Genomic DNA, 13,419 nt, shown 5'->3' with positions numbered 1-13,419 from the left:
AGTGTGCTCATAAAGTTTGCAGATGATACAAAGCTGGGAGGTATTGCCAATTCAGAGAAGGATCGGGATATTATACAGGAGGATCTGGATGACCTTGTAAACTGGAGTAATAGTAATAGGATGAAATTGAATAGTGAGAAGTGTAAGGTCACGCATTTAGGGATTAATAACAAGAATTTTAGTTATAAGTTGGGGACGCATCAATCAGAAGTAATGGAAGAGGAGAAGGACCTTGGAGTATTGGTTGATCATAGGATGACTATGAGCTGCCAATGTGATATGGCTGTGAAAAAAGCTAATGCGGTTTTGGGATGCATCAGGAGAGGTATTTCCAGTAGGGATAAGGAGGTTTTAGTACCAATATACAAGGCACTGGTGAGACCTCACCTAGAATACTGTGTGCAGTTCTGGTCTCCCATGTTTAAAAAGGATGAATTCAAACTGGAGCAGGTACAGAGAAGGGCTACTAGGATGATCCGAGGAATGGAAAACTTGTCTTATGAAAGGAGACTTAAGGAGCTTGGCTTGTTTAGCCTAACTAAAAGAAGGTTGAGGGGAGATATGATTGCTCTCTATAAATATATCAGAGGGATAAATACAGGAGAGGGAGAGGAATTATTTCAGCTCAGCGCCAATGTGGACACAAGAACAAATGGGTATAAACTGGCCACCAGGAAGTTTAGACTTGAAATTAGACGAAGGTTTCAAACCATCAGAGGAGTGAAGTTTTGGAATAGCCTTCCAAGGGAAGCAGTGGGGCAAAAGATCTATCTGGTTTTAAGATTCTACTCGATAAGTTTATGGAGGAGATGGGATGATGGGATAATGGGATTTTGGTAAGTAATTGATCTTTAAATATTCAGGATAAATAGGCCTAATCCCCTGAGATGGGATATTAGATGGATGGGATCTGAGTTACCCAGGAAAGAATTTTCTGTAGTATCTGGCTGGTGAATCTTGCCCATATGCTCAGGGTTCAGCTGATCGCCATATTTGGGGTCGGGAAGGAATTTTCCTCCAGGGCAGATTGGAGAGGCCCTGGAGGTTTTTCGCCTTCCTCTGTAGCATGGGTCAGGGGTCACTTGAGGGAGGCTTCTCTGCTCCTTGAAATCTTTAAACCACGATTTGAGGACTCCAATAGCTCAGACATAGGTGAGGTTTTTCGTAGGAGTGGGTGGGTGAGATTCTGTGGCCTGCGTTGTGCAGGAGGTCGGACTAGATGATCAGAATGGTCCCTTCTGACCTTAGGATCTATGAATCTATGAATTTTCAAGAGATTGCCTTTTATATTCCTTGGTTCCCTCCAAATTAGGAAGGGCCTGTGACCGCAGGCATTGCAGGGTACAAAGGGCAGGTCCACATCCCTTTTCTCTTTGTCGTACTCCTGCCTGCTACCTTTTCATTTTCAGTTCTGCTACCACAGTACTGATCAGCAAATTCTTCAGTAGCATAGGGAAGGGCAGGCACCAGCACACAAGGACTATTACACAGAGACCCGTCAAATGCACACAGCAAACAAATAAAAACAAGAGAAGAAAATGTTATTTTTTCCTTTTAATCCCTTTCAGTGATAGCAACCTTCGTGGCTAATTGGAACAATAGTAAATACAGCATTTTCTGATTGAAATGATTTTTTAAGTTGCGGGTGCCCCTTTAAGAACAGTAATTGGCTAGGGTCTGTGACACAAGTAGTCTTTGGTATAATTCCATTAAACCTGGGGTTTTGCTCAATTACATAAGATATCTTGGAATTTTTCTGGCGTATTCACATCACATACATCACCTACAAGACTCCTGCCATAACAAGGGGTTCTTTATCGGGGTTTGAAATTATTAAAGTGACCCAGCACTTTTCACTTGTAACAGCTCAGGACAAAGTAGATCTCCTTGATCCCACTTATGTACCTATTTAAATGTAACCTAGTTTTAAGGTGGCCTAACTTAGGCTATTGCTAATTTTTTGACACGTTTTCAAAAAGTGGCCTCCATTTAAATACATGCAAATATCTGTATGCACACTTTCTGAGCACTGTGAGTCTGAATCTATCACCCGTTCATGCATCTGCTGTTGCCTGAAACAAGCACATGCTGCCATTTGCACGAAAACTTCTACATGCATGAATAGAGGAGGATCCTTTGAAAATGTAGCCTTTTAATTACATTTAATACTCCACAAGAGCAGCCTAAAAACAACAACGGGCTATAATAAAACCCTGGCATCAAACAAATAAGGAACAATATAAAAAATTGAGCAGCACTTTTTAAAGAGGACAGGAACAAAATATACAGTAACCATAAAACCAATAGATAAAACAAAACCCAGATTTCCCCAGGTGCAATCTAACAGGACAATTTTGCATTCATAACTCTAGCAATACTCTCATCTACTCAACATGTAATGATCCTGTTTAAGGTATCCAGGAGACAATATAATCTGGTCCCAGGGTTTGCACATGTTCACTTTGTTATGTCACTCCAACTGCCTCCTTTGGGGTTTGATTCTACACCATTGAAATCAATGGAATGTTTTCCATTGACTTCACTTAGAGCAAGATTGGGCCCTCCAGCAATTTCCACCCAGTTCTTTCTGCTATGATTTGTACCAGTCAGGGTTCGGGGCCTCATTGTTCTAGGCAATGTATAACAAAATGATGGCCCCCCGCCCCAAATATTCTGCAGCAGCATCCAAAAGATGCCAGAAATGCAGCCCAGTGAATTACCTTGATAACCCCTGATGTAATCTTTCTTAATGTTTGTGGTTTCTAATTCTATCAATTACTAGACAATTAAATTAAGGGGGTTAAGTCACACAGTGGTTTCTGAGAGCAATTGTTTTGAAAATCCAGTTAAAACGGTATTTTAAAGGTAAATAAATGTGTAATCTTTGCCTGAAGAACAATGTAGTTTTTTTTAAAATGTGTGCTACCATCTCCAAGCCTCATCCTCTCTCCAATGAAATCCCTCTTCAAATGCCTGCACTTTTTCATTTCCACCCATGCCCTTTCCCTTTTTGCCTTCCCAGAGCTATGTTCGTTCCTGCAAGCTAAGGCCTGGTGGGTTTATGCTAGAAAAATTACCCATTGCTACAGGGGGTTCAGCACCAAATCAGCTCCATGTGGTTTAACTGCAAGAGAAGAGCGGGATAAACTGGGTTCAGAATCTTTTCAGAAAACTGTTTTAACCACAGCAAAGGCCACTGGTTTCTGAAAGGTGTTTTACCCTGATCTACACTTGCAGTTAAAACATGCGCAGCTAAACTGTTGCTGATACCAACTGTCAGCAATAAGTAATTTTCCAAGAATCTAGGGTAGTGTAGGCCTAAAATGGGTGAGAAAGTCTCACTTCAAAGTCTACCAATATTGTTCTTGAAATGACTTAGAGCGATAGCCATAAAATGACTGACTACAGGCACTCTGATTTTCTCCCAGAAAGATGAGTGTGCTGCCCCTACGACGTTCCCCCACCCTTTGTGATATAGCAGGATTCTAACTGGGTACTGCAGAATCTGGAAAGATGCCATTATTACATCTTCTGAGGCACCAGAGGCACAAATTCTGTGCAATTTTCTGTCTTATTTAAGCAATCCTAAAGTCAGTGCTGAACCAACTCAAGGTTTGCAGAGGCATAGGGCACTCTGACTTGCTGAGTAGTGGGAGGAGTGTTTTAAGGAAATGCTAAAATGGCCTGAGACCCCATGTAAAACTGAATTAAGAAAAGAATCAGTGTTGGCTTAAACATCAAGTTGCAAACAAATATCTTTCCCTATGTAATGACTAACAACTTATATTATTAGAAGCAAAAGAACTGTAAACATTCAGCTTACCGGTCACCAATTATGTTATTTGTTTAATTTTAGCATTTCTCTTTTGCATTAGACAATGAAATCATTTTCACTTGTGTTTATAGCCGATTTCATTTCAAGTTCTCCTTTAGGTGGCAAACACTACAGGCTGGCATTCTTTTTTAAAAAAACAATAACTTTTTTATTGGGTTTGTTTAATTTGTGGAAAAGCTGCCCTTGGTCTTTATGGGTGGCATTTTCAGAAGTATTCAGCATTGGCCTATCTTTTTCTGCCATTGATGCCAATGGCAGAAAACTCCCATTCCCATTGGGGGCAAATTGGTAAAAGAAGCTACATTATTTCAAACTGTGCTATTCATGGGACCAATCCTGCTTGCTCCTGAAATCCATGGAGTTTTCCCATGGCCTTCAAAGGGAGCAGGATCAGGTCGCTTCCTATATTTGACATATGCTTAATGTTAAAAGAAAAGGAGTACTTGTGGCACCTTAGAGACTAACAAATTTATTTGAGCATAAGCTTTCGTGAGCTACAGCTCACTTCATTGGATGCATTCAATGCTTAATGCCATGTACTTCTAATAAAGGATTTAATTCTAATTTTTGCCTGGAGTGACTCTGAATTTCAAATTATATTTAAATATGGGAATTTATGGAATGGTTTAGGAATAAAAATAAATTACCATGTACAGAAATATGAATTAAAAAAAACAAATAGGGCAATTTCCCTGCTCTACATGTCAAAAACCCACACAGAGCTTATTTCAGAATTTTTCTGCAGACTAAGCTAAGGGGGGAAAAAGAAAGGGTTTCTCTAATTGTTTTAAACCATGGATGAAAAGAACCTAAGATGATCACCCTTGCTTAAGATGCTTATTATATAATATAGAGTCAGGGACACTAGGGAGAGGACCCTGGGCCACAAACATAACTAAGGAATCTTTCATGAGAACCAAAACAAAGCATCATTCAGAGTCTGTAAACAACTGAGCCTGCTGATCCTAAAACTAGTATTATAGGTAGACATGTACCTCTCTCTATGTGAAATATTTAGATAACATCCTTAATGTTTTGTTATTCTTCATGTCTCCACATTAATCCTTTTTATATTGATAGTTCCCAATGAATCCTGTGCCAAGAAATGGACTTTGTGCAGAGAAAAATCCATTTTCTATATTAATAATTAACATTTATATCATGAAACTTGTAATATCAGTTTGCTAAAATAAAGCTAAGCTTTTTATTATTATTTTAGAGTTTAATTTAGTCATCAAAGGTTACTCAGCTTCATGTGTATAAATTATACAGGGCAGGGACTTAATGCCTCTTGATCTACCTGTTTTGGAATTAGGCCTGTACAAGTAAGGAGGTTCATAACCTTGTTTGAATATCTGACCCAGCCTTGAAAGAAGGTGATTTATGGGATCGACAAACCCTCATCATTTCAAGAATCTGCATCTGAGAACAAGATTTTCCTCTATAACACAAAGAGCAGAGCAACTCAGGAAGTCCAACTACAAGCTACAACTTTGTTTATGTAAGAGAAATACAAGGTCTGAGAATAGTCTGCCAGTAAGAGTATAGATTTTAGAACAAATAAATAGCTACATACTGCATAAAAAACTGAAAGTTTTGAAACTACATGGCTGATAATTCAGCACTAGCTATGTAATAATAGCATGCTCTAATTTACCATTTGGCATATGCTTTTTGAAATACTAAAAGTACATATCAATGGTCACCTAAAGCATAGAACATTCAAGCCCTATTTTACATGTTGGGTGAGATATTGAAAACTGCATGACTTAGAAATGCCAGTCCCATTAAAAGTTAATGAGACTTATATTCCTAAATCACTTACTCTCTTTTGAAAATCTCACTCATTTTCGTTTCCAGGGCTACTGCCGCCAATCACCAAAATTTTTAAGATAGTACATTTTTTGTAATTATCTGGCATAATAAAAGCAGCAAAACTGTTTCTTGCAGAAAAATGAATCCAGAAATCCTAAAATACTGCAGTACTTCTGTTTTACTTTCTGTACCAATGATGAGAGGATTCTGTGAAGGTAGACTTTTTTTTACAGGATCTGTAAAATTTCTATAGTAATCAAACATATGCCCATATTAAGCACCATAGACTGCCAAATTCCAGAGAAACAGAAAACACTCTATATTTGTGCATGGAATCACTTTTATGTGTAATTTCAAATGCTCCTCCTGAAGTTCTTATGGTGATCTGCAAGTGGAAGGGAGAAGAATTCTGAAGACAAAAGTAAATTCCAGTGCCATTTCTATGATTGTGAAATCATGGAAAGCAAGGGGCTCTGAATTGATTACAGTATTTACATTACTGTTACAAATCCAAATGTTTGTGGGCACTCATCACCTATTTTCTAGGTATACTTCGCCCTAGTTAAGAAGAACCAAGCAAAATCATGGTGCAATGGTAATACAATTAGGGTATTTTTCCATGCACCAAAACTTGTAGATTGTGCAAGGAATATGAGGTTGTGACCTATATAAGTGCAGGTAACAGTGCAAAAAGGAGCTAAAACTGTTTTTCTTTCTTTAATAATTGTATTCTCTGCCATGCATTGTCAGGGATTGAGAAAAGCACATGCCCAGCTTTCATTATCTGAAGATAACCTTCCAAATGTAAACCAATGCAGAGCTGTCTTCCTGAGTCTGCAAACTGGCAGTTCCAGTGCTTCTATTCCTCCTCACAATTCTGCCAAGCAGTGGCAGCATGAAATTAACAAGACTTTCGTCAGTTTCTCTGCTGTTATTCAGAACCTCAAGGGTGACAGTAAAACTGAGAAAAATGGTGCCACTTTCGGGCTGCTCAGGAGAACTCTAAGTTCAAGCAGAACCAGGCACTGGAGCTATTCACAGAGAAGTTCAATCCCTCCCTTCCCCCCGCCTCCCATGGAGTGGGAGGGGGGAGGTGATTTCTCCCTTTGGGTCTTGAAAAAACAAGAGTGAAACAACAGGAGGCAACGTTTTCAAAAGGGGTGAAAAACATCAGATTTGTCTTCCCCTCCCTCCATCACTCCCTTCCCTGCATCCCTCCCCCGTCCCCTCTCTCCATACTTCACCCTTCCCTTCCCTCCATCCCTACTCCCTTCTTCCCCTCCCTCCATCCATCCCTGCCCCCTTCTTCCCCCTCCATCCCTTCCCTGCGTCCCTCCCCCTTCCCCGCTCTCCATCCTTCACCCTTCCCCTCCCTCTATCCCTGCCCCCTTCTTCCCCTCCCTCCATCCCTGCCCTTCTCCTCCCTCCATCCCTGCCCTGCATCCCTCCCCTGCGTCCTCCCCCTTCCCTGCTCTCCTTCACCCTTCCCCTCCCTCCATCCCTGCCCCCTTCTTCCCCCTCCATCCCTTCCCTGCGTCCCTCCCCCTTCCCCGCTCTCCATCCTTCACCCTTCCCCTCCCTCTATCCCTGCCCCCTTCTTCCCCTCCCTCTATCCCTGCCCTTCTCCTCCCTCCATCCCTGCCCTGCATCCCTCCCCTCCCCCTCCCTCCATCCCTGCCTCTTCTCCTCCCTCCATCCCTTCCCCGCTCTCCATCCTTCACCCTTCCCCTCCCCCATCCCTCCATCCCTGCCCCCTCCCCCATTCCGCCCGCCCCACCCCGCTCAGGTGCGCGCGGCAACGGGGGCAGCCGCCCCTGGCTCGCGGACTCCTCCTCGGTGGCGTCAAGGCCGCGCGCCGCAGCCAGCTGCTGTGCTTGCGTCACGGCCCGGCCCGGCCCTGCCCGGCCCGGCCCGGCCCGGCCCTTCCCTCCGCCTCCCTCCCCCACGTGTTGCGAGAAGGTTTGTTTTTGTGGTTGCCGCGGCGACGGTGGGCGGAGCCCGGGTGACCACGCGAGCTGGGCGGGGCGGGGGCCGAGGGGGATGAAGTTATAAGTGGGGCGGCCCGGCCGCGCGGCGTGACAGTTCCGAACGGACCGTGCCAGCGCTCTGGGCGCGAGCCCCGCCCGCGAGGACACGGCGGCGGCTCCCGCAGCGCCCCGCCACCCCCCCCCTCCCGCAGCGCCCCACCTCGCGGCGGCGGCGGCTCCCCCATGGCCGCGGCGCGAGCAGGGAGTCCCCGGGAACCGTCTCGCGCCGCCCCCCTCCTCCGCGCCCAACTCCGGCTGCCTCGCGGCGGCTGCTGCTGCTCCGGCTGCCGGGCGGCACCGCTGCTAGCCCCGAGCCACCGCCTGCTCCGGAGCAGCAGGGGCCTTGGCGGGGGGGGCAGCCCGGCCTCGCGGTTGCGCTGTCGCTAAAGGACACCGGCCGCGCCGCTTTTTCCTATTTTGGGTGCAACCCCCCCCCCCCCGCCCCCAGTTGGAGCCTCTCCCCGAGCTGGACTCTCCGTCGCGCTCCCAGAGCGAGCAGCCGCCCGGACCCCTTGATGAGGTGGGTGGTGCGTGTCCCCCCCGCCGGGCGCTCGCGGGGGCGCAGCGCGCTGGAGCCGGGCGGCGGCTGAGCTCTCACTCCCGCCCCTGCTCTCCCGTCTCCTCCGCAGGCAGCCCCCCGGCGAGTGCGACATGGCTCTGAGCGGCGCGCTGCTGCCCTCCATCGCGACCTTCGCCGCCGGCACGGCGGGCCGGGAGAAAGCCCTGCGGCCGGCCGGGGCCAGCAACGTGAGTATCGCGCTCGGGGCCCCCGGCCGCCGCCGCCCTGCTGGGGGCCAGGGCCTGGGCTCGCGGCGGGGGGGCCGCTCCCCTTCCTGGCGGGCCGGTTTCGCGCCGTGCGCCCGGCGGGCCCCTGGCAGGGACGACACCTGCCCGCGGCCGGGGGGGGGGGGCGGGGGCGGGGGCGGGCGCGGCCCGCGGGGCCAGGCCGCGGCTGATCGGTGCCTGTGTCTGCTCCCGCCCGCAGCGCTGGAGGGAGGAGCTGTCCCACCTCAAGCGGCTCCCGCCCGTGCTGACGGGGCGCCCCTACGAGCTGCCGCCGGCCGAGCTGGAGACCCAGGCGAGCAGCGGCAGCCGCGGGGCCAGCCCGGCGCTCCTGGCCCGGAGGGAGGCGGAGGAGCTCAGCGAGCTGCTGGACTTCGACTTCATCCTCTCCAACTCGCTCATCCACCAGGAGCCGGCGGCCTCCGCCTCGCCCCCGGCCAGCGCCTGCCCCTTCGCCTACCCGCTGCAGAGGGGGGAGCCCGGCCTCCTGTACGGCGCCGCCCGGGAGCCCGCCCCCGCCGCCCCCTTCGACCTGGCCGACATCAACGACGTGTCCCCGTCCGGTGGATTTGTAGCCGAGCTGATGAGGCCGGATTTGGACCCGGTTTACATGCAGCAGCAGCAGCAGCAGCAGCAGCAGTCGCCTCTGGGCAGCCTGCAGGGGAAATTTGTTGTGAAAGCCACGGTGAACATGGGGGAATACAACCACATCAGTGTTAGCGGCAAGAGCAACCCGGCTGCTGCCTGCGCGGACAGCCCCGGGGCCCCTTACGGCTCCCTGCCCAGGATGTGCCAAAAAATCAAGCAGGAGGCAGCCCCTGCTTGCACCCTTGCCCAGCCGCCGCCTCCGCGAGCCCAGCAGCACGAGTTCCCCTTGGGGAGGCCGCTGCCCGGCAGGACTAACCCCTCCTTGGCTCCAGAGGAGATGATGAACAGCAGAGACTGCCATCCTTCCTCCCAGGGGCTGAGTCACCTGCCACTACCCCCAGGCTACCACGCTGCCCCGGGCTACCCTCCTTTCCTGCCAGAGCAGCTACCGCCAAGTGCACTGCAGTATCAAGGTCAGTCTAAGTATCGAAATGTTTCGGGAGAGCCTTTAAGCGTGCCTCCCTTGGTACAAGGGGTGATGATGCTGACTCCACCCTCTTCACCTTTAGAGCTGATGCCACCTGGGAGCTGTCTGCCAGAAGAAACCAAGCCAAAGAGGGGACGTAGGTCGTGGCCCAGGAAAAGGACCGCCACGCACACCTGCGACTATGCAGGTTGCGGCAAAACCTACACCAAGAGCTCTCATCTCAAGGCACATCTTAGGACCCACACAGGTAAGGTCCATTCAGTAAGACTTTATTGCCATGGCAAACTGTGCAAGTCTTACCAAAGTGTATGAAAGACATGGACCGCTTTCTGGGCTCTCTTTAGGGAGGTATAGTCTGCTCAGGTAATTAAATACAGCTGATCCCAAAACATTGAATCTCCAAATTTTTTGATCAGATAAAAGATTGCATTTTTGTGGGGAAAAATAATCCCACTTTTTCATTCAGTTCAAAAAAAAAAAAATAGAAATCCATGCAATTTATGGCTTTACCTACTGGACTGGAGGTTACTTCATGGCTCAAAATGACTCCGACATTGCAGGGTGTTTTTGCAGACAAAAGATTTGTTTGCATGTCTATTGCTATGTGGCTAGCTAATCGGCAGGTACAGTAGTTGGAAGTCGAGCTGAATTTGTTGATCTAGATAGCACTGGCTCAGCTGTGTGATAGGAGTCTACCTTGCAGGTACCTCCTTAGATTTTTACTTTCTTTGCTCGTGGTTTAAAACTTTCTTTTGTTCTGGTTTGCTCCTCTAACTGGAGAGAGTCTATTACTGGCATTTCCGTAGTTATTGCAGTTCTGAAATCAATGGAAGATAATGTTGTTGCTTGCAGGCGAAGCAAGATACTCCCAGAACATTTTTATAATTTTGTATTGATGACATGATAAAATTTGTAGTCTACTTTTAAAAGTTATTCTTCAGCTTTATTACGGCAAGAAATCTACTTTAAGGTTCCTCAACTACTATTGGAATACAAGTAAAATAGTAAATACATTCACATTGGTAAATGAGCTTGATCTCACAGGTATGGTTTAACTTTGCCACTGAAGAATGCTTACTGCAGTAATGAAGTTGGTGAAAGTATTTCTGTTAAATAGTATTCACTACTTTTGACATTCTCTAAAAGCATGGTATAACTTAGATTTGAATTATTCAGGATCCCTGAATGAAGTGGTAGGAATTGGAATCAAAATTTATTCTGTGAGCGGAGGAGGTAGGAAAGAGCTAAGGGACATCTCAGGGTTTAGAGTGCAAACTATGGTGCTTACCACGTCCCAGCTAATGTCAATGCAAGCGGGATTGGGTTTTGAATTTCTCCAGAGATAAATGGCTAACAGTTTTTCTGGTATTTTCAGATTGGATGGATACTTTCCAGAATGCTAATGTGCTGAGTCTATAATCTTTAAGTAAAGTTCCCACTGAAGTCAATAGAAGCTTTGCTTAAAAGGCCATGAGATTGAGCCCTCTAATTTCTTAATAAAGTTGGTCTAATGAAGTTTCCAGCAGGTTCTTTATTCCTTAAATCTACTATAATCTAAATCCATTTCATCTGAGCTGTTTCTGTATTGATACTGTTACCTGAGCTTTGTATTCTAAATTCCTGCATACATGATAAAGACTGGAAATAAGTGTTGTAGTTAAGGTTTCAATAAAAGGAACTTACTGTCATGCGAAGAATAGATGTATTTTTCCCTTTGTCTGATTTTAGCATCTTTGTAGCTAGATATAGATATAGATATAGATATAGATAAAAATTACCACAAAAAGCCTTATTGATCTTATTTTCTTTAATGAAAACATTTAATTTTCCTGTACATTACCAAACATTAATCAAACTTCTTGAGTGAAGATGTTAATAGAAGGCTGGAATATTATCCTTATTGGAACATACTAAAGTATGTGCATGTCTGCAGACAAATATGGATTTAATTGACATGATTTTTTTTTAAGGAGAAAAACCATACCACTGTGACTGGGAGGGCTGTGGATGGAAATTTGCCCGCTCCGATGAACTTACCCGTCACTACAGGAAACACACCGGCCACCGCCCTTTCCAGTGTCAAAGATGTGACAGAGCATTTTCCAGGTCAGATCACCTAGCCTTACATATGAAGAGGCACTTTTAATCAGAAGCAATGGATCTTTCCCATACTGCCATAAGAGATTCAGTATTTACAGCACAGACTGTCTTCCACAAGAGGGAGGAGCCCAGCTAAAGCACTACAAGGAATCATGGTGAAGTCTTCCAAAGAGTGGAAATAGATAATCAAATGCAAATGTTGGAACTCTTCTTTTTTTAATTATAAATTAAAGAAAAAACATTGGGGTCAATGACTGGATCTTCTATCATTCCATTTCTAAATCCAACTTGAATATTTCTGGACTACAAAATGCCAAGGAGTGACTGGAAGTCAAGGATATCAGGGTTAAATAGACTGTTGGGTGGGGAGGGGAGATTATACAGGGAGATTACATTCCCTTAAATCTTGTTTCAATGCAATATGAGATGTAAATGTCATCTTGTCTTTTTTTCCTTCTAAAAGCCATTACTATGTTAAAAGAGGAGGAAGAAATTCAGGTACAGAATTGTTTAATAGCCTATTTCATGGTGCTTAGTGACTGTTGGTTCTAAAGGTACCAAAAACAGGAAGCCAAAGTTCTCAAACTGCTGCATATCTGACAAGGAAATATTTTTGTCTTCCGATCTACAATTATGACCTAAGTCAGGTAAATAAACCTGATTTATTTCTTTTCTTTTTTTTTCTTAAGAAAAAAACTTTATGCAGACAGTCTGTAATGCACTGTGGTTTCAATGTGCAATAATTTGTACAATGGTTTATTCCCAAATATGCCTTAAGCAGAACAAATGTTTTCTATATAGTTCTTTACATAATAAATATGTAATATAAATTTAAACAAACGTCTATTTTGTATATTTGTAAACTACAAAGTAAAAACGAACATTTTGTCGAAGTTCGTATTTTGCATATTCAAGTTGAAAATAAGTTTTAAATAAACCTATAATATTTTATCTGAATGGCTTTCCCACTTTTTTCTTCTATGCATTTGTCTCTAAAGAAAACTTGCTTTTAAATACTCATGAATGGCTCAGTACCGCAGTCCCTTACTCAGACAAAGCTCATAGGGCAAACAAGATTAAACTCATGCATTTCCAGTACTGCTATAAAGCTTTGTCTTTAGGAAAAATGCTCTCAAAACTGGATGTTCTGAGTAGCGAGTCTTGCTCACCTCTCTCCTCTGCGCCAGAGAAGCATACTTCTCAGTTTTAAACTAAGGTCTTTTGAATTACTCATGGTTAGACTGTAACCAACTAAAACGTCTGTCTGAGACTTAAGAGCATTAAAATAAAAAACCCTTAATCTTCAGAAACTGGAAGTCTTTCCATGGTTTTGTACTGAGCAAACTTGGTGTTTGTGTATCTTGAGTGCAACATCCATATAACTACCCAATCTGAAGTATTTACAGTTTGAGTTTTTAGCTTCTGTTCCTGTAAAGTCACATACATAAGCTGTTATGTTTACACTGTATCTTTTCATACTGCTGAGAAATTCGTTTAATATCGAAAAAAATCAACTATATGCTAGTAATAAACTTGGGGCATTGTGTATGTAATTTCTTGGCATTACATGGAGTAGTATAATTTCATGTGCACTGAAAATTCCCCATGACTTGAGAATTTTGAGTGTTCAGGGAATACAGGTATGCATGGCCCACATTGCTTCCAAGAACCTTGGTTAAGCCATATTGATTCTTCTGCACTGAATTCAACAAGCTGTAAATGCTATGCATTAGTATTAAACAAATCTTTAGGATCTACAAAATCAGTGGTTACAACAAAGTGCT

The 13,419-nt window shown here is 45.0% G+C and overlaps 1 protein-coding gene across 3 annotated transcripts; it reads left to right on the top strand.

The window, feature by feature from the left end:
• The first annotated feature begins 7,790 nt into the window (after nt 1-7,790).
• Nucleotides 7,791-12,586, top strand: KLF4 (Kruppel like factor 4). 3 transcript variants are annotated; one of them, XM_038403892.2, is made up of 5 exons: nt 7,792-8,197; nt 8,307-8,424; nt 8,663-9,521; nt 9,618-9,782; nt 11,506-12,586. In XM_038403892.2, the coding sequence occupies exons 1-5, from the start codon at nt 8,193-8,195 to the stop codon at nt 11,679-11,681; spliced, it is 1,323 nt and encodes a 440-aa protein (XP_038259820.1). In that variant the 5' UTR covers nt 7,792-8,192; the 3' UTR covers nt 11,682-12,586. The 3 variants fall into 3 exon arrangements, with proteins under 3 accessions (XP_038259819.1, XP_038259820.1, XP_043370974.1); XM_038403891.2 differs by having other exon boundaries at nt 7,791-8,197; nt 8,663-9,782; XM_043515039.1 differs by lacking the exon at nt 7,792-8,197 and having other exon boundaries at nt 8,290-8,424; nt 8,663-9,782.
• Nucleotides 12,587-13,419: the final 833 nt, after the last annotated feature.

Source organism: Dermochelys coriacea, chromosome 5, assembly GCF_009764565.3.
Source record: "Dermochelys coriacea isolate rDerCor1 chromosome 5, rDerCor1.pri.v4, whole genome shotgun sequence".
NCBI lineage: Eukaryota > Metazoa > Chordata > Testudines > Dermochelyidae > Dermochelys > Dermochelys coriacea.
The sequence above is the reverse complement of the archived record's forward strand: the minus strand, read 5'-3'. Positions and strand labels throughout refer to the sequence as shown.